The sequence below is a fragment of the Scyliorhinus torazame genome, chromosome 30 (assembly GCF_047496885.1).
Source record: "Scyliorhinus torazame isolate Kashiwa2021f chromosome 30, sScyTor2.1, whole genome shotgun sequence".
NCBI lineage: Eukaryota > Metazoa > Chordata > Chondrichthyes > Carcharhiniformes > Scyliorhinidae > Scyliorhinus > Scyliorhinus torazame.
Genome location: NC_092736.1, coordinates 32,825,564 through 32,850,456, shown reverse-complemented (window position 1 = coordinate 32,850,456; position 24,893 = coordinate 32,825,564). Strand labels below are relative to the sequence as shown.

The window sequence follows — 24,893 nt, the reverse complement described above, 5'->3', positions numbered from 1 at the left end:
CCTCCTGCAAGATGGTAAATTCTCCCCAGTTTACTATTCAGAAATTGACTAGCTGGAAGAAGGTGGTGGTTGATGGGAAATGTTCAGACTGGAGTCCAGTTACTAGTGGTGTACCACAAGGGTCTGTTTTGGGGCCACTGCTGTTTGTCATTTTTATAAATGACCTGGAGGAGGGCGTAGAAGGATGGGTGAGTAAATTTGCAGATGACACTAAAGTCGGTGCAGTTGTGGACAGTGCGGAAGGATGTTACAAGTTACAGAAGGACATAGATAAGTTGCAGTGCTGGGCTGAGAGGTGGCAAATGGAGTTTAATGCAGAAAAGTGTGAGGTGATTCATTTTGGAAGGAATAACTGAGGAAGACTGAGTACTGGGCTAATGGTAAGATTCTTGTCAGTGTGGATGAGCAGAGAGATCTCGGTGTCCATGTACATAGATCCCTGAAAGTTGCCACCCAGGTTGAGAGGGTTGTTAAGAAGGCGTATGGTGTGTTAGCTTTTATTGGTAGAGGGATTGAGTTTCGGAGCCATGAGGTCATGTTGCAGCTGTACAAAACTCTGGTGCGGCCGCATTTGGAGTATTGCGTGCAATTCTGGTCGCCGCATTATAGGAAGGATGTGGAAGCATTGGAAAGAGTGCAGAGGAGATTTACCAGAATGTTGCCTGGTATGGAGGGAAGATCTTATGAGGAAAGGCTGAGGGACTTGAGGCTGTTTTCGTTAGAGAGAAGAAGGTTAAGAGGTGACTTAATTGAGGCATACAAGATGATCAGAGGATTGGATAGGGTGGACAGTGAGAGCCTTTTTCCTCCGATGGTGATGTCTAGCACGAGGGGACATAGCTTTAAATTGAGGGGTGATAGATATAAGACAGATGTCAGAGGTAGGTTCTTTACTCAGAGAGTAGTAAGGGTGTGGAATGCCCTGCCTGCAACAGTAGTGGACTCACCAACACTAAAGGTATTCAAATGATCATTGGATAGTCATATGGACGATAAGGGAATAGTGTAGATGGGCTTTAGAGTGGTTTCACAGGTCGGCGCAACATCGAGGGCCGAAGGGTCTGTACTGCGCTGTAATGTTCTATCTATGTTCTATGTTCTATTCCATGTTGTATTCCAAACATTCACACCACAACAGTGGGACGCTCCGATTACACATCCCGTATCCATGCTTTGTCAGGCCTGTTCCAATCAAACTGTGCTGAATGTTTTGATCCAGAGGATCGAGTGTTGCCGACTGAACTGAGAGCTTCATTGACATTCCGGATATTCAGCAATCGTGAATGGGAAAGAGCTCCCATTTAAGCAGCATTTTCCACAAAGTCAGGGTGTCCCAGAGGGAACTGCAGCCAAGGACATGAAATTAAATGAAAATTGCTTATTGTCACAAGTGGGCTTCGAATGAAGTTACTGTGAAAAGCCCCTAGTCGCCACGTTCCGGCACCTGTTCGGGGAGGCTGGTACGGGCATACTTTCAGAAGCGTGTTCCCTGTTGAAATCTAAATGAATAGGCAGCCAATTTGCACATTGCAAGACCCCTCAAACATTATTCTTGTAATAAAGAACAAAGAACAGTACAGCACAGGAACAGGCCCTTCAGCCTTCCAAGCCTGCGCCGATCATGCTGCCCGTCTAACTTAAACCTTCGGGGTCCGTATCCCTCTATTCCCATCCTATTCATATGTCCATCAAGACACCTCTTCAACATCACTATCGTCCCTGCTTCCACCACCTCCTCCGGCAGCGAGTTCCAGGCACCCACTAAAAAGCTTCCCTCGCACATCTCTCAACTTTGCCCCTCACACCTTAAACCTATGTCCCCTCGTAATTGACTCTTCCACCCTGGGGAAAAGCTTCTGACTATCCACTCTGTCCATTCAACTCGTAATCTTGTAGACCTCTATCAGGTCGCCCCTCAACCTCCGTCGTTCCAGTGAGAACAAACCGAGTTTATCCAACCTCTCCTCATAGCTACTGCCCTCCATACCAGGCAACATCCTAGTAAACCTCTTCTGTACCCTCTCTAAAGCCTCCATATTTCACAGTAACTTCATTGCAGTGTTAATGTAAGCCTATTTGTGACAATAAAGATTATTATTATTATCTTTCTGGTAGTGTGGCGACCAGAATTGAACACTACATTCCAAGTGTGGCCTAACTAAGGTTCTATACAGCTGCAACATGACTTGCCAATTCTTATAATGATGGGTTAATCCATATCTCGTGATGCTTGTTGAGGGAGATGCTTGTTGGCCGGAACACTGAGGCCATTTTCTCATCCGAAAATAGCATCTCTGTCAATGCAGCACTCCTTCATTCCTGCTTTTCTAACAGGGCAGCATTTCCTCAGCTCCACCCCTCTGACGGTACAGAACCTTTCTTTACTGAGAAGGTTTATTGACTTGTTCAATCTCGCAGCTCTGCTGCCACTCTACCCAGTGTCCCAGCCATCCCCTAATTATACATGCCCCATGTTCTTAATTGAACAATGCCCATCACCAATGTATCCTAACCATTTAGTTAACAAACCGTGAACAATATTAATGAAGATTTGTACTGCAGAATTAGCCACGCCCACAGCCAAGCTTCCCACTACAGCTGCAACAGTGGCATCTACCTGAAAACTGCCCAAGTGACATTCATGCCACGGGTGCTAGGCAATGAAGACGTCCAGCAAGAGAGAATTTAACCTTTAACCTCTCCTTGATGTTCAACAACCACTGAATTCCCAACCATCAACATCCTGGGGGTTACCATTGACTAGAACTGAACTGGACTAGCCACATTAATACTCTGGCTACCAGAGCAGAGGCTGGGAATCCTGCGGAGTGTAACTCACCTCCTGACCCCCAAAGCTAGTCCACAAACTAGAAGAAACAGCATCTTCCAAATCCATAATACCATCTAGAAGGACAAGGGCAGCAGATACCTGGGAACCCCACCACCTGGAGGTCCCCCTCCAAGTCACTCACCACCCTGACTGGGAAATATATCGGCCGTTCCTTCACTGTCGGGTCAGAATCCTGGAACTCCCTCCCTAACAGCACTGTGGATATACCTACACCAAATAGACTGCAGCGGGTCAAGAAGACAGCTCACCATCACCTTCCCATTAGGGATGAGCAGTAAACGCTGGCTTAGCCTGTGATGCTCACACCTCATGAAAGAATAATGAGAATTATTGACACCACAGACATGGCGGCACTCCCTCGGTACTGACCCTCTGACAGTGCGGCACTCCCTCAGTACTGACCCTGTGACAGTGCGGCACTCCCTCAGTACTGACCCTCTGACAGTGCAGCACTCCCTCAGTACTGACCCTCTGACAGTGCAGCACTCCCTCAGTACTGACCCTCTGACAGTGCGGCACTCCCTCAGTACTGACCCTCTGACAGTGCGGCACTCCCTCAGTACTGACCCTGTGACAGTGCAGCACTCCCTCAGTACTGACCCTCTGACAGTGCAGCACTCCCTCAGTACTGACCCTCTGACAGTGCGGCACTCCCTCAGTACTGACCCTGTGACAGTGCAGCACTCCCTCAGTACTGACCCTCTGACAGTGCAGCACTCCCTCAGTACTGACCCTGTGACAGCGCAGCACTCCCTCAGTACTGACCCTCTGACAGTGCGGCACTCCCTCAGTACTGACCCTGTGACAACGCAGCACTCCATCAGTACTGACCCTCTGACAGTGCAGCACTCCCTCAGTACTGACCCTGTGACAGCGCAGCACTCCCTCAGTCCTGACCCTCTGACAGTACAGCACTCCCTCAGTACTGACCCTCTGACAGTGCAGCACTCCCTCAGTACTGACCCCGTGACAGTGCAGCACTCGCTCAGTACTGACCCTCTGACAGTGTACCAGTGCTCCATCAGTCCTGGATTTGACTGTTGACTTGTACATTCTTCACATTCTGGAATGTGACATAAGTCACGTTGGCCCCGTGTGCATTTTGTTTCTAATCAGATGTGTTCAGTGGCTGCGGCCCCCCCTCGGTGTGTCTGCAGTGTGGCAGCGGTACAGCCCGTGTAGCGGTACAGCCCGTGTAGCGGTACAGCCCGTGTAGCGGTACAGCCCGTGTAGCGGTACAGCCCGTGTAGCGGTATGTACAGTAGTTTGCTACATGGGGTACTAGACTAGTTGGTCAAGAACTGCTTCTGACGAATGTTTTGATAGGCTTAATCTGATTGGCCATTGTAGCTGAATCACAGTGGTTAGCACTGTGGCTTCACAGTGCCATGGTTCCGGGTTTGATTCCCAGCTTGGGTCACTGTCTGTGCGGAGTCTGCACGTTCTCCCCGTGTCTGCGTGGGTTTCCTCCGGGTGCTCCGGTTTCTCCCACAAGTCCTGAAAGACGTGCTGTTAGGTGAATTGGACATTCTGAATTCTCCCTCCGTGTACCCGAACAGGCGCCGGAATGTGGCGACTAGGGGCTTTTCACAGTAACTTCATTGCAGCGTTAATGTAAGCCTACTTGTGACAAGAATAAAGATTATTATTACAACAGCAAGATTTCTATCTCTCCCCACCCCCTCCCTCCCCTGCTCTTTCCCAGTCAAACTGAGACAGACAGCAAACAAAATCCTCATCTCTCCTCACAACAGGGGTCAGCCTGGAACTGGGAAGAGGGAAACGCAACTGCACAACCTGGGGCCATACGCTGTGGTGTTAGTCAGATACGCTTGGTAACGGGTCACGTTGGAGGAGATAGCAGCAGTAACAGCTGCTGAACTCTGTCACGGACACCATTGAGTTCCCTGCAGCAAGTCAAACACTGAGGGAACCATCACTGATCCTGAGTTGTATTTGCGCCGTCTGGAACCTTCAAACCTGTCCTTTCGAAGATCGGCGCCACCTGGGTTAAATCTGTGACATGGGCCGTCCTCGATTCAGAAATGTTCCGAAACTGAATCTAGTTCGAGTAGAACGTTATTCATTTATGTGTTGCAAATGACTGGATCACATCTACTTACACTTCGCCCAGAGCCTATTTGAATCAGAGCGAAATCAAAGGCTATAGTTTGCAGCCGGCTATTGGAATAACTGCAGCAAATCACAGAGCGAAAGTGCCACCTCATGTTCTCTCCGTGAAACTGCAGGAAAAGCGGGAGATGGCGATCCTTATTGAAACTATCATGGAATCATAGAATTTACAGTGCAGAAGGAAGCCATTCGGCCCATCGAGTCTGCACTGGCCCTTGGAATGAGCGCCCGACCCAAGGCCCACCCCTCCCTCCCTGTCCCCTGAGGACTTGACAGGGTATTTGCGGAGGAAATGAAATGAAAATCGCTTATTGTCACAAGTAGGCTTCAGATGAAGTTACTGTGAGAAGCCCCTAGTCGCCACATTCCGGCGCCTGTTCGGGGAGGCTGGTACGGGAATTGAACCGTGCTGCTGGCCTGCTTAGGTCTGCTTTCAAAGCCAGCGATTTAGCCCTGTGCTAAACCAGCCCAGCTAACCTTATGTGTGTGGGGAACCGGATTGTCACAGTTTAAAAAGTTTTTAAAATGTTTGGGGTGGCACAGTGGTGTCTCACAGCGCCAGGGACCCCGGTTCAATTCTGGCCTCAGGTGACTGTGTGGAGTTTGCACATTCCCCGTGTCTGCATGGGTTTCCTCCAGGTGCTCCGGTTTCCTCCCACAGTCCAAAGGTGTGCAGGTGGGTTGGCCATGATAAATTGCCAATTAGTGTCCAAAGATGTGCAGGTTAGGCTGGGTTATGGGGATAGGGCGAGGGAGTGTGCCGAGGTCGGGTGCTCTTTCAGAAGGTCCGCGCAGATTTGATGGACCGAATGGCCTCCTTCTGCACTGTAGGGATTCTATGGTTCTGTGGGGATTCTATAAACAACAGTCTGCAATTCTGACAGAACAACCCCACGTGTATGGACACACAGGTAAACAGAATGTTAGTGTTCACTGGGCTAGATGTTTTAGTCAGTTGTGATGTAAGGGCTGGTAATCGCTGTGAATTGGATGTTCTCTTCCCCAAGTGCGGTTTAAGTCTGGTGCCAAGTCAAAGGATTCCCTGATGTCATCAAGCAGATAAGCAACCAATCACACTGAAGGATTGTCACAGACTGCAAACCAGGTGGTTAAATCACAAAACTATAGTTTGAAAAACTACAACTAGTGAAATAAATGATTGACACATATACATGGAATTAAGCTAGCAGCTAAAAATGTTAGACGTAAACTTGGATGTTATTCTATTACAAATATTTTTTGTCAAAATGGAGAAAGTTGACATTTCTGCACATATAAACTACTCTTTCATCCAATGAAACATTATAGCAATACTTATTCTGTTAAAACCCCCTGTTACACCTCATTCAACAGTGCAGAATTAGGCCATTCGGCCCATTGAGTCTGCACTGACCCTCCGAATGAGCACTCCACCCAGGCCAGCTCCCCCCTCCCTATCCCAACAACCTCTTTACCTAACCTACCTATACACCTTATAAACACTAAGGGACAATTTGGGATGGCCAATCCACCTGGCGCTGTGAGGCAGCAGTGTTAACCGCTGTGCCACCTTGCCACTTCGATCAGATCACCCCCTTAACCATCTAAATTCTAGCAAATTCTAGCATTATTTTGTTACTAAATTCAGTCTAATGTAACTAAGAAACTATCTTCACTGAATGGGACCAGCACTGTTTCTCAGGTGTTCTGCATTAGACAAAAGATCTTGGATGATAAATTCAGAAAGCCAGCGACTTATGCTCCGCAATGCAGTTTTAACATGGACAATGTTTAGCAGATTGTTGGAAATGCTTCCCGAGGATTTTTTTAAAAAAAAGTAAATTGTGATTAAACACTTCCTTTGTTTTCGTTTCCAGCTCAAATTGAAATTATCCCTTGCAAGATCTGTGGAGATAAATCGTCGGGGATCCATTATGGTGTTATTACTTGCGAAGGCTGCAAGGTAGGTGGCATCAAACTGTTTGGGCTGCAAACTCGGGAAACTTGAGCAAGTGGGCCGGGAAAGAAAATGTTGCGCAGCTACGGGTATGGATTTTCAGAGCCTTTTGAGGAAGTGTTGCTAATAAAGTAAAGACACGTTCAGGTAGAAAAGGGAATGTGGCAGGCACTGATAGCAAGCTGTTTACACCACACATCTCGGCCAATGGGTTACATTTGGAGTGTTGCCATTGTGGCAAGACATGAAATCACAGCAGTTAATTTGCAGAAGAACAAGTTTCCGCAGGGAGCAATGAGATAGAAACATCGGAACAGGGCAGCACGGTGACACAGTGGGTTAGCCCTGCAGCCTCACGGTGCCAAGGTCGCAGGTTCGATCTCGGCTCTGGGTCACTGTCCGTATGAAGTTTGCACATTTTCCCCGTGTTTGCGTGGGTCTCGCCCCCACAACCCAAAGATGTGCAGGCTAGGTGGATTGGCCACGCTAAATTGCCCCTTAATTGGAAAAATGAATTGGGTACTCTAAATTAAAAAAAAAAACTATAGGAACAGGAGTAGACCATTCAGCCCCTCGAGCCTGTCCCGCCATTCAATGAGGTCATGTCTGATCTGTGACCTAACTCCATACACCTGCCTTAATACCTTTGCTTATCAAAAATCTTCTGCGGGATTCTCCGTCGGCGGGATCCTCCGCTTTGCCGGCAGCGCACCCACACTCGCGGGTTTCCCAAAGGCATGGGGGTGCCCCATTGGCTGGCTGCGGGAATGGGGAATCTCGCTGCCGGGGGGGGGGGGGCGAGCCGTGCCAGAAAATGGAGCTGGCGGGATGGAGAATCCCGCCCTTTATCTATCTCAGATTTAAATGACCAGGTATTCTGGTTTAGCGTTGTGATTTGAGGGGATTTGATTGGCCAGGATGGTCGAACCAAAGAGGTGAAGCATTGGCCTGGGGCTTAATGGCCTCCTCCTGCTCCTATATATCAATGTTCAAGACAAGTTGCTTGAAAAGGAAACATTAAAGGTATGGAGAGCGAGGTGTAGGACTAGTCAAGGTTACTTATGGAGAAAGCACTGACCGAGAAGTGCTGGGTTGATCTCGATGAAGCAAATATTGCAACAAGCATTTCCAAAGTTCACGACTCTTAGTTCAAAAGACATTTCCTTTAAATATTCCATTCATTCCAAATTTCTGCATTCTGGGACGAGAGGTCCGAGTGTTCGGATAAGAGGTAGCAAATTTAAAACCGATTTGAGGAGAAACCACTTCTCCCAAAGGGTTGTGAATCTGTGGAATTTGCTACCCCAGAGTGCAGAGGATGCTGGGACAATGGGCTGGGTCCTTCCACTCCGCCCAGCGCTAGAACGCCTCGGGCGAGATGCGGACATGGAGAAGTCCATTGACCTGGGACACGGCCAGAGAATCCCGTCCAGTGAGTAAATTTAAGGAGGAGTTAGTCAGATTTTTAATTGGCAATGGGTTGAAGGGTTACGGAGAACGGGCAGGACGGTGGAGTTAAGGCCAGGCTGAGATCAGCCATGGGCGGAGCGGTCTCGATGGGCCAATTGGCCTAATTCTGCTCCCTTATCTGCTGAATTTATGAATGTTGTGAATCATTTTCCTCCGCTCAGATTGATAATTCCATCATCAGGTCAAAATGTCTGAATTATTGTCAAATAACATCAATGGTCAGTGGCGTATATTTCCTATCTTTGTGCACCTTTTTAAATCAATTTAGAGTACCCAATTCTTTTTTTTTCCAATTAAGGGGCAATTCAGCGTGGCCAATCCACCTACCCTGCGCATCTTTTTTGGGTTGTGGGGGTGAGACCCCTGCAGACAGGGAGAGAATGTGCAAACTCCACACGGACAGTGACCCGGGATCGAACCCGGGTCCTCGGCACCATGAGGCAGCAGTGCTAACCACTGCCCCACCGTGCCACCCCATGTGCATCTTTTTTCATGGATATTATTAAGCGGTTTTATGTCGGCAAATTTACAAACTGTTCAAGCAATCAGGTAGGCTTGTGCAAACGGCAGAATTTGTCAAATTGCCCTCCACACGTTCCAATCATGCTCACCAGCTACTCTGCACGTTTTCCTGGCTGAGGGAGGTCACCAATTCTTGACTTAATGACTACCTCAGTAAAGGCATTTAATCTCTGTGATAGCCCAACTTTCCCAACCTCTCCCAAAAGGAGGGATCTTGATAGGATAGGCAAACAGAACATTGACACCCTCCTTGTTAGCCAAGTTATCTTTCTAATTCAGCTACAGTAAGTATCGAATGCCACTGGTACAACCTGCACGCGTCTCACGGGGAGGTAGGGATCATCCACTAACCCGTGGAGCTCACACAATACGAGCTCTCCCGATATGGGGGAGGGGAACCTTTAACACAGTTTGTGTGCCTCAGTATAAATAGAGTCGGCCAGTCAGGCATTGACCAGAGAAGACCTGCTGGAGCTGAACATAATAGCTAAGGTGTTAAATAAAGAAAGCCTTGTTTTCTCTACAACTCATTGCAGACTCCTTTCGTTGCCCCTTGCGAAAATGACGCAACCATACAAGTTCATTTTGTAACCGGGGCAGCGAAACTAGTTCTGATTTAAGACGAAGTGGTAAGTTGCCAGTGCAATGTTTCTGGTAAATTGGCCATCACCATTTGCTAGGCAGTATATATTAGGCATGAGATCAGTTTGTCACTGATGTGCTGGGACTGAATGATTCACCTCTAGCACCTATTTCAAAAGTGTTTTGAAAGAAAAACAGATTTAAAGTTTCAACAAGTGCTTAAACAGTGATGACACGTCCCACGTGCTCCTGTAGATCAAGGGAATGCACGTTGCCCCGATTGGGAAAGCTTTCATTGTGAGACTGGAACTGGAAACCGCGGCAACATAATCTATTTGAGTAGAATATCAATGACTTCCTATAGAAACCAGGAATAAATATTCAAGGAGGAGGCCTGAAACACAGGCCGGATAAAGATCTCCACACCTGACAGCACTGCAGCTCTGTCTGAATGAGACTGCAAGTTACAAAATACACATTTTAACTCATTTTCAACTCATTCTACCAATTGTTTCATTCACTTAAAACCACACACACTCCATCCTCGTTAAAGGTCAGGAGGAATAAAGCTGGCAAAATTGGTTTTACAGCACTGCTGAATCAGTGTTATCCATGTTTTCCTGGGCACGGTGTCAAAATTGGTGAGAGGCCGAAATCAGTGGAATTTCGAAGCCACTATGAACCGTAATTGGGAAATTGAGTTATTTAAGAAGTTGGACTCCCATCTACATGCTTCGAAATTCAACTATCTTCAATGAACTCAGATTAGAAGAACACTTCCTCGCTCAATTTAGGACATAGAACATAAAATATTCGAATACCCACAGGGCGCCCCCACCCTGCGGATCGGCTCTCCCCCGACTGAGTCCGCAGCCTCCACGCCGAGTTCCCGACGGATGAGACCACCCACGACCGACGTCATCGGGAATTCGGCCGGTCGGGGGCGGTGCTTCGGGGGGGGGGGGGGGGGGTGAGCCTCAGGCAGTGTCCTGAGGCCGCCGATACTGCGCGCGGCGTACTCTCTTGAGTACGCTGCTTTGGAGGGGGCGGAGCATCACAAAAGCGCCGCCGCCCCCGATTCAGTCACGAACGGGAATTCTCCGGCCGATCGCCGGTCGGGATTTCGGCGATCGGCGAATCCCGCCCCTGATTCATAGTGTATTGCAGAGTTAGTTAAGATATAATAGTTATAATTAGTTGATAGTGTTAGTTGGTATAGTTTAATTCTTACAGAAATGTTTGCTATTCAGAATAAGTGTAGAATTCAAATTTTAGTAGTGTTAATAAAATTAGTTTAGTTCTTCAAAACAGCTTTGTGTATCTTTGTCATCACTCGGTCTTCCATCCTGGAAACCTCTCACACAGATCAGCACACAACATAACCTGCACATCTTTGGACTGAGTAGGAGAGAGTTTGATTCTTCTTGAAGCACAGCGTAGGCCAGCACAGAAGGAGGCCATTTGGCCTGTTGTGTTCATGCTGCTGCGTCCTGCAACAGCAGCCTACCAAGTGCTCGTCCCCCCCTTTTCCCCATAGCGCTGTAACTGTTTTCCCTTCAGGGAATTATCCATTTCACTTTTCAAAGCCTCCACCACACTCTCGGGTAGTGCTTTCCAGTTACTAGTTAGGCCACACCTACTATGCTGTGAACAGTTTTGGTCCCCTTATCACTAGCATTGGAGGCAGTCCAGAGAAGGTTCACTCGGATGATCCCGGGTATGGAGGGATTTTCTTATGAGGAGAGGTTGAGTAGGTCGGGTCTGTGCTCATTGGGGTTTAGAAGAATAAGAGGCGACCTTATTGAGACAAATCGGATTCTCAGGGGGTTTGACAGGGTCGATGCTGAGAGGATGTTTCCCCTTATGGGAGAGTCTAGGACCAGAGGGCAGAATCTCAGAGTGAGGGTCACCCATTTAAGACAGAGATGAGGAGGAATTTCTCCTCTCAGAGGGGAGTGAATCTGTGGAATTCTTTACCGTAGAGGCTGGGTCGTTAAGTATGTTCGAGGCTGAGAGACAGATTTTGAATCAGTGAGGGGATCGAGGGTTATGGGGATAAGTGAAGTTGAGGATTATCATATCAGATCAGTCATGACCTCATTGAATGGTGGAGCAGACATGATGGGCCGAATGGCTCCTATATCTTATAGTCTGAGGGTCTTTCCAGAACTCACTATGTGGGAAAGATTTTCCCTCCTGTTGCTGTTGGCTTCCTTTGCCAATCACATTAACTCGGTGTCCCCTGGTCCTCGAATCCTTCCACCATTGTCCAGACCCGTCCAGGTGATTTTGAACACCCCAGCAAAGCTCCTTTGAGGAAAAGGGCTCCAGCTTCTCCAATCCAACCTCATAACTGAGGTCCCTCCTGCCTGGAAGTATTCCTGTGCATGCTTTATCATTTAAGAACCCCGTGCAGGTAGCAGTCCATAGTATTGCTTGCTCACGGGGGATCGAGGTCGTCTGCGCAACAACACGAGCGACATGAACCTATTTTGCCCCCGTAGAAATCTGAGAATTCAGACAGCAGCTCCAGTGGCTGTGTAATCCGTATGGTTTACTTTGTTCAAATCACGGCCTCTTTTAAAAGATGGTGGGCGGGTTTCTCCCAAAGAGTGTCAAGGGAGGGAAAGCTGGTGCGAGTCGCAACGGCTGTTGCTGCGCGAATCCCATCGCAATTCGCCCGCGTTTAGTCATTTTCTTTGGAGTTGGGGTGAAACGGACTGGGAAAGTAATGTGCGGGACTCGCAGACACCGACATGCCCGGCCTCCGAGAGGTCGAAGTGGGAGTGTAGGTGGGCACCCTCTCCCCCAACATCGCAGGCATCAGCGTCTCCCCCACCACCGCCATCCACACCGGCATCGACCCCCACGCCCTCCCGCGAGGTATGCTCTTTCCCAAACGAGGAACCATTCTCTCTCCGCCCACACGCCTCAAAACCTTCCATCTTTCTAAAGACCTCTATTGGATCACCCCTCGGCCTTCATTTCTCGATGTGGAGATGCCGGCGCTGGACTGGGGTGGGCAAGAAGAAGTCTGACAACATCAGGTTAAAGTCCAACGTGACGGGTAAACATTCTCCAAGGCGGCCTTCAAGACACACGCCAATGCAGATTCGCCGAGCAGAAACTGGGAGCCAAGTCCCGCACGCGTGAGGATGGCCTCAACCGGGATCTCGGGTTCATGTCACATGACATGTAACCCCCACCTGGGTTTACAGAATCCTACCAACTGCCCTGGCTTGAGACAATTCACACCTCGATTACCTGTCATTATCCCTCATTCCACTCACACTGTTTGAACAAAGAACAAAGAAATGTACAGCACAGGAACAGGCCCTTCGGCCCTCCAAGCCTGTGCCGACCATGCTGCCCGACTAAACTACAATCTTCTACACTCCCTGGGTCCGTATCCCTCTATTCCCATCCTATTCATGTATTTCTCAAGATGCCCCTTAAATGTCACTGTCGTCCCTGCTTCCACCACCTCCTCCGGTAGCAAGTTCCAGGCACCCACTACCCTCTGTGTAAAAAAAACTTGCCTCGTACATCTGCTCTAAACCTTGTCCCTCGCACCTTAAACCTATGCCCCCTAGTAATTGACCCCTCTACCCTGGGGAAAAGCCTCTGACTATCCACTCTGTCTATGCCCCTCATAATCTTGTACACCTCTATCAGGTCTCCCCTCAACCTCCTTCATTCCAGTGAGAACAAACCGAGTTTATTCAACCGCTCCTCATAGCTAATGCCCCCCATACCAGGCAACATTCTGGTAAATCTCTTCTGCACCCTCTCTAAAGCCTCCACATCCTTCTGGTAGTGTGGCGACCAGAATTGAACACTATACTCCAAGTGTGGCCTAACTAAGGTTCTATACAGCTGCAACATGACTTGCCAATTCTTATACTCAATGCCCCGGCCAATGAAGGCAAGCATGCCGTATGCCTTCTTGACTACCTTCTCCACCTGTGTTGCCCCTTTCAATGACCTGTGGACCTGTACTCCTAGATCTCTCTGATTGTCAATACTCTTGAGGGTTCTACCATTCACTGTATATTCCCTACCTGCATTAGACCTTCCAAAATGCATTACCTCACATTTGTCCGGATTAAACTCCATCTGCCATCTCTCCGCCGATGTCTCCAACGATCTAAATCCTGCTGTATAGACTTGTTTACCTCGCATTGCAACCAATCTTCACATTCCAATCTGTAATTATCTTACAATTGTGTCTCTGCCGATATACGCTGTGTTTGTGAACCTGCTTCCACTTCACCTGACCAAGGAGCAGCGCTCCGAAAGCTTGTGATTTCAAATAAACCAGTTGGACTTTAACCTGGTGTCGGGAGGCTTCTTACTGTACCCTTCATTTCTCAACAGAGGGAGGGACCCAGCCTGATGTATGTAAACCCTCACATTTCTTTATCCTCCTCGTCAACATTCTCTGCACCCTCTCCAGTGCCTCTATATCCTTTTTATAATATGGCGAGCAGTATTGCACCAGTACGTGAAATCTGGTCTAATCAAAGGATCAATTCAGGTTTGACTAAACCTTCACATCCTGGTTTATTCTTCCTGATTGAGACAGTGCATGGCTTCATTCTGATTGGTTGCCCATACTGATTACAGATCCCTTGCAGAGAGCCCTGCAATGGATCAAACAGAGTAACTCTCACCGCAAACGCTGCAAACCCTCTGCCTGCGTGCTGGATAGCGAGTGGCTAAACCATTACTGCTGCCTGGGATATTTGGATTTGCGTCCTTCTGAAACAGGGGACGTGTTTTTTTGAACATAACTGACACATTGTGTTGATTACCCAGTTTCTGTTTGTGGTATTTAAATTCCCCAAAGCCGTTCAACGCATTGCCAACGCTCAAATATCCCGCCATGTCAAGCACTCTCCCAACACTAAACTCCACAGAACCATGAGCAACACTGACCGTGACTGCAAATCTGTTATCTTTCCTCATCCACCTTGCAGCCTTTGGCACAGTTCACCACATCGTCCTCCTTCATTGGGGTAGATATTGGCCACCTGTCCAGAAATAGAAATGTGGGGGAGTTATTTTTATTCTTTCATGAGATGTGGGCCCCGAATTGCTCTTTGGAAGAGAGTGGTGAGCTGCCTTCTTGAACAGCTGCAATAGATACCTAGTGCTCTGAGGGTGGGAGCTCCAGGATTTTGACCCAGCGACAGTGGAGGAACGGCGATAAAGTCAGGATGGTGTGCGGCTTGGAGGGAACTTGCAGGTCATGGTGTTCATGTGTAACTACTGCCCTTGTCCTTCTAGAGGTTGCAGGTTTCGAAGGTGCTTTTGAAGGAGCCTTAGTGAGTTGCTGCAGTGCATCTTGTAGATGGTACACACGGCTGCCACTGTGTGTCAGCGGTGGAGAGGGATGAATGTTTAAAGTGATGGATGGGGTGCCAGTCAAGTGGTTGCTTTGTCCTGGGTGGTGTTGAGCTTCTTGAGTGTTGTTGGAGCCTCACTCATCCAGGCAAGTGGAGAGTATTCCATCGCACTCCTGACTTGTGCCTTTGAGATGGTGGACAGGCTTTGGGGGGTCAGGAGGTGAGTTATTCACCTCAACGTTCCCCGCACCTGATCTGCTCTTGTAGCCACAGTATTTATATGGCTAGTCCCGTTTGGTTTCTGGTTAATGGTAACCCCCAGGACGTTGATAGTGTGAGATTCAGTGATATTAATACCACTTAATATCAAGAGGAGATAGTTAGATTCTCTTTTGGTGGTGATCGCCCTTGCCTGGCACTTGTGTGGTGTGAACGTTACTTGCGCCCAAATCCACCATCTTCTGACTCCGAGGGGGTCTTGCTAAATGAAGCTTTTGTGTTTTTATTTTCAGTCCTGGGAGGAAGGATGCACAATGAGATAGTGACCACAATTCTGTGACTTTCACTTGAGTAATGGAGAGGGATAGGTGCGTGCAACAGGGCAAGGTTTACAATTGGGGGAAGGGTAAATACAATGTTGTCAGACAAGAATTGAAGTGCATAAGTTGGGAACATAGGCTGGCAGGGAAGGACACAAGTGAAATGTGGAACTTGTTCAAGGAACAGGTGCTACGTGTCCTTGATATGTCTGTCCCTGTCAGGCAGGGAAGAGATGGTCGAGTGAGGGAACCATGGTTGACAAGAGAGGTTGAATGTCTTTTTAAGAGGAAGAAGGAGACTTATGTAAGGCTGAGGAAACAAGGTTCAGACAGGGCATTGGAGGGATACAAGATAGCCAGGAGGGAACTGAAGAAAGGGATTAGGAGAGCTAAGAGAGGGCATGAAAAATGTTTGACGGGTAGAATCAAGGAAAACCCCAAGGCCTTTTACACATATGTCAGAAATATGAGAATGACTAGAGCGAGGGTAGGTCCGATCAAGGACAGTAGCGGGAGATTGTGTATTGAGTCTGAAGAGATAGGAGAGGTCTTGAACGAGTACTTTTCTTCAGTATTTACGAATGAGAGGGGCGATATTGTTGGAGAGGACAGTGTGAAACAGACTGGTAAGCTCGAGGAGATACTTGTTAGGAAGGAAGATGTGTTGGGCATTTTGAAAAACTTGAGGATAGACAAGTCCCCTGGGCCTAACGGGATATTTCCAAGGATTCTATGGGAAGCAAGAGATGAAATTGCAGAGCCGTAGGCAATGATCATTTCGTCCTCACTGTCAACAGGGGTTGTACCAGGGGATTGGAGAGTGGCGAATGTCGTGCCCCTGTTCAAAAAAGGGAATAGGGATAACCCTGGGAATTACAGGCCAGTTAGTCTTACTCCGGTGGTCTGCAAAGTAATGGAAAGGGTACTGAGGGATAGGATTTCTGAGCATCTGGAAAGACACTGCTTGATTAGGGATAGTCAGCACGGATTTGTGAGGGGTAGGTCTTGCCTTACAAGTCTTATTGAATTCTTTGAGGAGGTGACCAAGCATGTGGATGAAGGTAAAGCAGTGGATGTAGTGTACATGGATTTTAGTAAGGCATTTGATAGGGTTCCCCATGGTAGGTTTATGCAGAAAGTAAGGAGGCATGGGATAGTGGGAAATTTGGCCAGTTGGATAACTAACTGGCTAACCGATAGAAGTCAGAGAGTGGTGGTGGATGGCAAATATTCAGCCTGGATCCCAGTTACCAGTGGCGTACCGCAGGGATCAGTTCTGGGTCCTCTACTGTTTGTGATTTTCATTAATGACTTGGATGAGGGAGTTGAAGGGTGGGTCAGTAAATTTGCAGACGATACGAAGATTGGTGGAGTTGTGGATAGTAAGGAGAGCTGTTGTCGGCCTCAAAGAGACATAGATAGGATGCAGAGCTGGGCTGAGAAGTGGCAGGTGGAGTTTAACCCTGAAAAGTGTGAGGTTGTCCATTTTGGAAGGACAAATATGAATGCGGAATACAGGGTTAACGGTAGAGTTCTTGGCAATGTGGAGGAGCAGAGAGATCTTGGGGTCTATGTTCATAGATCTTTGAAAGTTGCCACTCAAGTGGATAGAGCTGTGAAGAAGGCCTATGGTGTGCTCGCGTTCATTAACAGAGGGATTGAATTTAAGAGCCGTGAGGTGATGATGCAGCTGTACAAAACCTTGGTAAGGCCACATTTGGAGTACTGTGTGCAGTTCTGGTCGCCTCATTTTAGGAAGGATGTGGAAGCTTTGGAAAAGGTTCAAAGGAGATTTACCAGGATGTTGCCTGGAATGGAGAGTAGGTCTTACAAGGAAAGGTTGAGGGTGCTAGGCCTTTTCTCATTAGAACGGAGAAGGATGAGGGGCGACTTGATAGAGGTTTATAAGATGATCAGGGGAATAGATAGAGTAGACAGTCAGAGACTTTTTCCCCGGGTGGAACAAACCATTACAAGGGGACATAAATTTAAGGTGAAAGGTGGAAGATATAGGAGGGATATCAGAGGTAGGTTCTATACCCAGAGAGTAGTGGGGGCATGGAATGCACTGCCTGTGGAAGTAGTTGAGTCGGAAACATTAGGGACCTTCAAGCGGCTATTGGATAGGTACATGGATCACGGTAAAATGATATAGTTTAGATTTATTTGTTCTTGATCTAGGACAAAAGTTCGGCACAACGTGGTGGGCCGAAGGGCCTGTTCTGTATTTTTCTATGTTCTATGTTCACTGTTCAATAATGCCCTGATATTGCTGTTGCTGAATCAATACAGCGATTTAATACAAGCAGAGGGATTTAGTGAGGCATGTTGCTGAAGATGAGTAGAGATGATAAATCACTCTCCGGTATTCAGAATAAACCAGGCCGCTTGCTACGGGCTGCAAATTCACAACTGCTGTGGTGTAAAGCAAACAGCTTGGCAGCTGTCAGCTGCTTTTGTGCTGATTAAACAGCCAGTGACTAACTAATTAAAACATATGGGCTACTGGGGCAGGTGTGTGTGATGATTCACTGTGAGCGTCAATTCATTTAGCTCACGTTCTCAGCCTGCCAAACCCATCCTGCCTGGAATTCGGAGCTGGTGCCCATTCCATTGGCCCATATGAGCAGAGCTCAGCTTTCTGTATGCTGATTGGCTGTCTCTGAAGTGCTGTGCTCTCATCTCACCGACACATTGGAAAGTCTAGGCCGGAATTCTCCGGTCCTCTGGGATCTCTGTTCCTGCTGCTTGCCGGTTAGGTTTCCTTGGGAAATCCTGTTGACAGGCAGCGGGAAGAGGGAATCCCGCCACCAGCGAATGGCGTGCTTAGAATCCCTCCCCAAAGGGCCGATGGAGGCCATTTGGCCCATCGAGTCTGCACCGACCCTCCGAAAGAGCACCTAACCTTTGCACACTAAGGGGCAATTTAGCATGGCCAATCCAGCCAACCTGCTCGTGGTTGGACATCGCAGCCAGGAAACTAGGGGATCGGGGAATCCAGCCCTAGACGGAGGTCCTTTGCACATTTTCGTGCTAACTGTTTGTGGTTTGCACACAGCTGGTCCCTGCTGTCACCCCCCCAGGCCTCGTTATTGCCCGCGTTCCCCCCCCCCCCATTTGCCAGATCCTTGCCCACTCACCTAGCCTACCTGCATCCCCTGGCAGCCCTCCTTCACTCAGACTTTTCGGCCCCACAAGATCCCCTCAGGATTACATGTATTTGTGCAGCAGTTTCAGCGGCCCGTTCAAATGCCCCTTGACCTTCAAGGGACTGGATGATCCCGCCAGCAGGAGAGGCCGAAGGTCCCCCCCCCCCTTACATTCTCCTCACAATTTACTTTCCGACCTATCTTTGTGTCTTCAGCATATTTTGCAACCATACCTTCGAGCCCTTCATCCAAGTCCTTGTAGGTTCACAAGAATGATCCCTGGAATGAAGAGCTTGTCCTATGAGGAACGGTTGAGGACTCTGGGTCTGTACTTGTTGGAGTTTAGAAGGATGAGGGGGATCTTATTGAAACGGACTAGATGCTGCGAGGCCTGGATAGAGTGGACGTGGAGAGAATGTTTCCACTTGTAGGAAAAATTGGAACCAGAGGGCACAATCTCAGACTAAAGGGACGACCCTTTAAAACCGAGATGAGGAGGAATTTCTTCAGCCAGAGGGTGGCGAATCTGTGGAACTCTTTGCCGCAGAAGGCTGTGGAGGCAAAATCACTGAGTGTCTTTAAGACAGAGATAGATAGGTTCTTGATTAATAAGGGGATCAGGGGTTATGGGGAGAAGGCAGGAGAATGGGGACGAGAAAATATCAGCCATGATTGAATGGCGGAGCAGACTCGATGGGCTGAATGGCCTAATTCTGCTCCTATGTCTTATGGTCTTATGTCCAGTGTGCTGCACCTGCCTTTATCCATCTGACCTCTATTGGTGGCTCTCGTTAGGAACAAGCATGTTCTCGTGCAGGCCTCCCCTTTAACAGAGCCTGACACCCGGGCACAGGAGCCAGGTAAGGCTGAAGGTGGAGAGTCGGATGGATGGACACTTGGTAATAATGTCATAGGTTTAGAATAGGAGCATCCAGGCCGATAAATGTCTTTGATTTCTTTAACAATCTTTAAGATATTCGCATCCTTAGCATCATTACGATGTGAAGAGATGTTTGGGAAAGTTAGTAGCAGAGGAATATTGAACTTAAGATTCATGGCTGATCTGGTTGTGGCCTCTATTTTCCTGACCCTCACCACACCCATAACCCTCGAGTGCCATGTCTATCAGGAGAACCCCGCCCCCCCCATCCCTTTTTAAAAGAAACGCCTCTTATTCTTGGATCAATGGATCAGATTTAAACTCTGCAGTCCTGCCACATCCAGTCGTGAAAGGTGGTGGACAATTAAACAACACACTGAGGTGAAGGATCTACAAATATCCCCACCCTCAATGATTGGGGAGCCCAGCACATCCGTGCAAAGGACAAGGCTGAAGCATTCGCACCATCGTCAGCCAGAAGTGCCGAGTGGATGATCCGCCTCGGCCCCGCCGGAGGTCCCCAGCATCACAGATGTCAATCTTCAGTCCATTTGATTCACTCCGCGTGATATCAAGAAACGGCTGAAGGCACTGGATACTGCAAAGGTATTGGGCCCTGACAATATCCCGCAATAGTACTGAAGACTTGTGCTCCAGAACTTGCCGCACCTCTAGCCCAGCTGTTCCAGTACAGCTACAACACTGGCATCTACCCGGCAATGTGAAAAATTGCCCAGGTGTGTCCTGTACACAAGAAACAGGACAAATCCAACCCAGCCAATTCCCGGCCTATCCGTCTACTCTCCAACATCAGCAAAGTGATGGAAGGTGTCGTCGGCACGACTGGCAAGCGGAATTTGCTGAGTGAGATCCTGCTCACGGACGCTCAGTTTGGATTCTGCCAGGGTCACTCCCCTTCTGACCTCGTTACAGTCCGGGGTCAAACCTCTGACCCGCTCTGGTTAGCCACAGTGGCTAGTCCAGTTCAGTTTCTGGTCAATGGTAACCCCTAAGATCTTGATAGTGGGGGGAATTCAGCAATGGTAATGCCATTGAATGTCAAAGGTGGTTAGATTCTCTCTTGTTGGAGATGGCCATTGCCTGGCACTCGTGTGGCGTGAATGTTACTTTCCACTTGGGGAAGCAATGGCATAGAGGTATTGTCGCTGGATTAGTAACCCAGAGACCCAGGGTAATGTTCTAGGGACCCCGGTTCGAATCTCACCACGGCAGATGATGAAATTTGAATTCAATAAAAAATCTGGAGTTATAAGTCTGATGATGACCATGAAACCATTGTCAATTGTTGTAAAATCCCATCTGGTTCACTAATGTCCCTTAGGGAAGGAAATCTGCCGTCCTTACCCGGTCTGGCCTACACGTGACTCCAGCCACGCAGCGATGTGTTGATTCTTAAATGCCCTTGCAGGGCAATTAGGGATGAGTAATAAATGCCAGCTCAGCCAGCAACGCCCACATTCTGAGGAACTTTTAAAAAAAATAAGCCTGATCCAGGCCTAGCTGCATTTGAACATGGATTGCTTCAGTATCTGAGGAGTCGTGGGTGGTGCTGAACATTGTGCAATAATCAGAAACATCTCCACTTCTTTTTAAAAAAATAATAAAAAATTTAGTCCACCCAATTCATTTTTTCCAATTAAGGGGCAATTTAGCGGGACCAATCCACCTCGCCTGTACATCTTTGGGTTGTGGGGGCGAAACCCACGCACACACGGGTAGAATGTGCAAACTCCACACGGACAGTGACCCAGAGCCGGGATCGAACCTGGGACCTCGGCGCCTTGAGGCAGCAGTGCTAACCCACTGCGCCACCGTGCTGCCCTGAACATCTCCAAAGGTCATTGATGAAGCACTGAAGATGGTTGAGCCTAGGACACGGGCGGCACGGTAGCACAGTGGTTAGCACTGTTGCTTCACAGCTCCAGGGTCCCAAGTTCTGTTCCCGGTTTTGGGTCACTGCACGTTCTCCCCGTGTCTGCCTGGGTTTCCTCCGGATGCTCCGGTTTCCTCCCAGGTTAGGTGGGATTGGCTACGCTAAATTTCCCTTAGTGTCCAAAAAGGTTAGGTGGCGTTACTGGGTTGCGGGGATGGGGTGGAGGTGTGGGCTTAAGTCGGGTGCTCTTTCCTGGGGCCGGTGTAGAGTCGATGGGCCGAGCAGCCTCCTTCTGCACTGCATATTCTATGATTCAATGACACTGCACTAGGAGATGTCCTGGAACTCAGATGATTGCCCTCCAACCACCACAACCATCTTCCTTTGTGCCGGGTATGATTCTAACCAGCAGAACCAGCTTTTCTCCTGACTCCCATTGACTTACACTTTGCTTGGGCGCCTTGAAGTCAGTCATAAGGTGCTTTGAAAGTCAAGGGCAGTCACTCTCACCTCCCTACTGGAGTTCAACTCTTTTTTTCCATGTTTGGAGCAATGTCTGATTCAGGTCAAGAGCTGGGCGGCCCTGGTAGAATCCAAACTGAATTGCTGAAGAAGTGTTGCTTGGTAACACTGTCAATGACCCCTTCTATCAGTTTACTGACTGTGGAGAATAGACTTATGGGGCTGTAATTGGCTGGGTTGGATTTGTCCTTCTTACATACAGAGCATACCTGGGCGATTTTCCACATTGCCGGGTAGATGCCAGTGTTGTAGCTGTACTGGAACAGCTTGGCTAGGGGTGGGCTTATTCTGGAGCAAACGTCTTTAGTACTATTGCCCAAATATTGTCAGAGTCCATAGCCTTTGCAGTATCCAGTGCCTTCAGCTGTTTCTTGATATCACCTGGAGTGGAGATCTCAGGAGGCGGCCGAGATATATCATCCACTCGGCGCTCTGGCTGAGGATTGTTGCGAATGCTTCAGGCTTGTGATTTGAATACCAGCAGCAGTGGAATGAGGATCTTAAGTTGGCATCAATATCCCACTGAAGATCCTCTATTGGCAGATGGGTAACAAGGCCGTTAACATGTCTTCCCGCCCCGAATATAATCGGGATGGAGGAAGGAAGGCAGTGGGGTCTCCATCCAAGTCATTGATAAATACGGTGCACAGTTCAGACCCTATAATGGAATCCAGGGGAACACAACTTGTGATATCTCATCATTCCGTTTATCTTCACTCTCTCCCTTTCCTGCCCCTTTCCAGTTATCAATAAATGTCACAAAGTTTAATGACCAAGAAAGCCAGCGGTAAGAATGACCAGATTTATTTTGCCAAAACATAATCTGCCCATGGTTGTAACTATCTACAATCACTGTCCCCGTTGGGACAACCAATATGCCGGTCCCTTCTTGGGCCGGCCTTTATGCTCAGCTTTCCGAGCCCCCAGCTGGGTGGGCCTCCGCCCATTATCGGGGAAGCTCGGAATCATCGGGCCCCACGGAGAGACGAAGTGTTGTTCCCCCCTGGAGGTTATGACACAACGTTATCCACAATACCGCGCATTTTCATTTTGGATCATTGTTTGTTGAGAACCTCATCAAATGCTTTCTGGAAGTCCGGGCGGCATTCTCCGTCCCGCCAGTCGGCCAATGGGGTGTCTCATTATGGGCACCCCCGCGCCGGGAAATCCGCGGTGTGACTGCGCTGCCGGTGATACAGCGGAAAATCCATGTCTTCATGCGCTGTTATGTTCTATGTTCATAGATCTTCCCCCGTCCACAATATGAGTGAGTTGGGCACACAAGTTAAAGGAAGGTGGTAGTTGAAGTGGATGTGCTGTTCAATGGTAACAGTACAGTGAACCCTGATCTTTATTTCAAAATTACTCTAGAGGAGTAAAACCATTGTGGAATGGAGTGGGAATTTAAAATTAAACGGACACGGGGAAAGTTTTCTTTGCTCAGTGAGTGAGAAGGTATAATTTAACCAAGAAAAGTGAAGAGCTAATTTAAAATACAATTAGATGTCATGATTGGAGCGTTAATGTGATGGTCATCGGTTAGCTCAGGCAGCTGGATGGCTGATCTGCGATGCAGAGCGAGGCCAGCAGCGGGGGTTCAATCCCCGTCCCGGCGGAGGTTCTCAACCTCGCCCCCTCGCCTAAGGTGTGGTGACTCTCTCAGGTTAAATTCTCACCTGTCAGCTCCCGCCCTCAAAGGGGTAAGCAGACTGCGGTCTTCGGGGACCATGGCGATTTTCAATGTACTGGAATCCCGGGTTCTGCAATGATGGTCCAAATGACCTTTTCTCCTCCCTGGCTGTTCCTATACACATTGCCTTAACAGAGCTTAGAAATGGGGCTCAGTTTGCCAAGTTCAAAGATGTGCAGGTTAAGTGGATTGGCCATGCTATAATTGCCTCTTAGTGTCCGGGGATGTGCAGGTTAGGTAGGGTTACGGCGATAGGGTGGGGTATGGGCCTCGGTAGGGCGCTCTTTCAGAGGGTCGGTGCAGATGTGATGGACCGAATAGCCTCCTTCTGCGCTGTAGGGATTCTGCGTTTCTAAGTGGGGAAAGGTCTTGGTGCGGGACCGTGTCTGATCTGAATGTTTAATTTGTACCGAAGGGGTTCTTTCGGAGAAGCCAGCAGAGCAACGCCGCGTATTCATGCCCTCGGCAAAAGAACTGCCTGATCGACCGGACCAGCCGGAACCGGTGCCAGCACTGCCGGTTACAGAAGTGTTTGACGGTGGGGATGTCACGAGATGGTAAGCTGCCTACGGTCGCTGGGCGCTACCCAGTGTGTGCTCTGCCTTACTGACGGTGTTGTATATGCAGTGAGGTATATTGACCGCTTAAACCCCTGGGCCATGCCTGCCAGTCGTTAAATGTCATCGTAGCAATAAACCGGTCGGCAAGGTCAAGTGAAGACTGCGATGCATGCTTTGTCCAAACTTAGCAACCGGTCATTCATTGTTTTATTACTGAAATAATGTGAGCCATATAATAAAAAAATAAAAATAATAATAATAAATAATAAGGTTCTATGAGAGGTTCATTTGCAGAAGTATTGGAGGGAGGAACAGAGAAGGAGATGTTACTCCTGAACTCATAATCAATATGCGTGAATTAGATAAAAAGATGGTGAAATAGCCGACACTACTGTTAAAAATGCTACAATCTCGATGTAACTTCTTGTAACAATGCACATGATGGTTCAAACGTTCTTTGCAGAAATATTACAATTGTTTTGATCACTTTTTCACCTCAAGCAAGTATTTAGGAATAAGTAATGTTAACACACAGGATGACCAGTAAGCACACAACACAGTGCAGCCAATCACCAGACAGGACACTACCACTATAAAGCCAGAGGGCACTAGGTTTCCCGCTCTCTCGGGACCCAGCCACTGAGCCAGTCAGAGTCCACGAGCTAGCACAGTGCAAACACCATGCGGTCGCTAGTAAGTCTGGTCAGGCTCCTAAAAGGTCTCCAGTCAGATCAGTATAGTGTCGACCCACAGCTGAATATATATATCAGTTCTATCATTGAATAAAACAGTGTTGGCTCTTCTCCAGTGTTAGACG

The 24,893-nt window shown here is 48.3% G+C and overlaps 1 protein-coding gene across 2 annotated transcripts in view; it reads left to right on the top strand.

Moving 5' to 3' along the window:
* The window catches only part of LOC140404489 (nuclear receptor ROR-alpha A), a 1,004,264-nt gene that overhangs the window by 878,986 nt on the left and 100,385 nt on the right, over positions 1–24,893 (top strand). For both annotated transcript variants that reach the window (XM_072493100.1, XM_072493101.1), the window contains 2 exons: positions 6,841–6,926; positions 23,932–24,073. In XM_072493100.1, the coding sequence (XP_072349201.1) occupies positions 6,841–6,926; positions 23,932–24,073 (228 nt within the window). The remainder of the gene's footprint in view (positions 1–6,840; positions 6,927–23,931; positions 24,074–24,893) is intronic.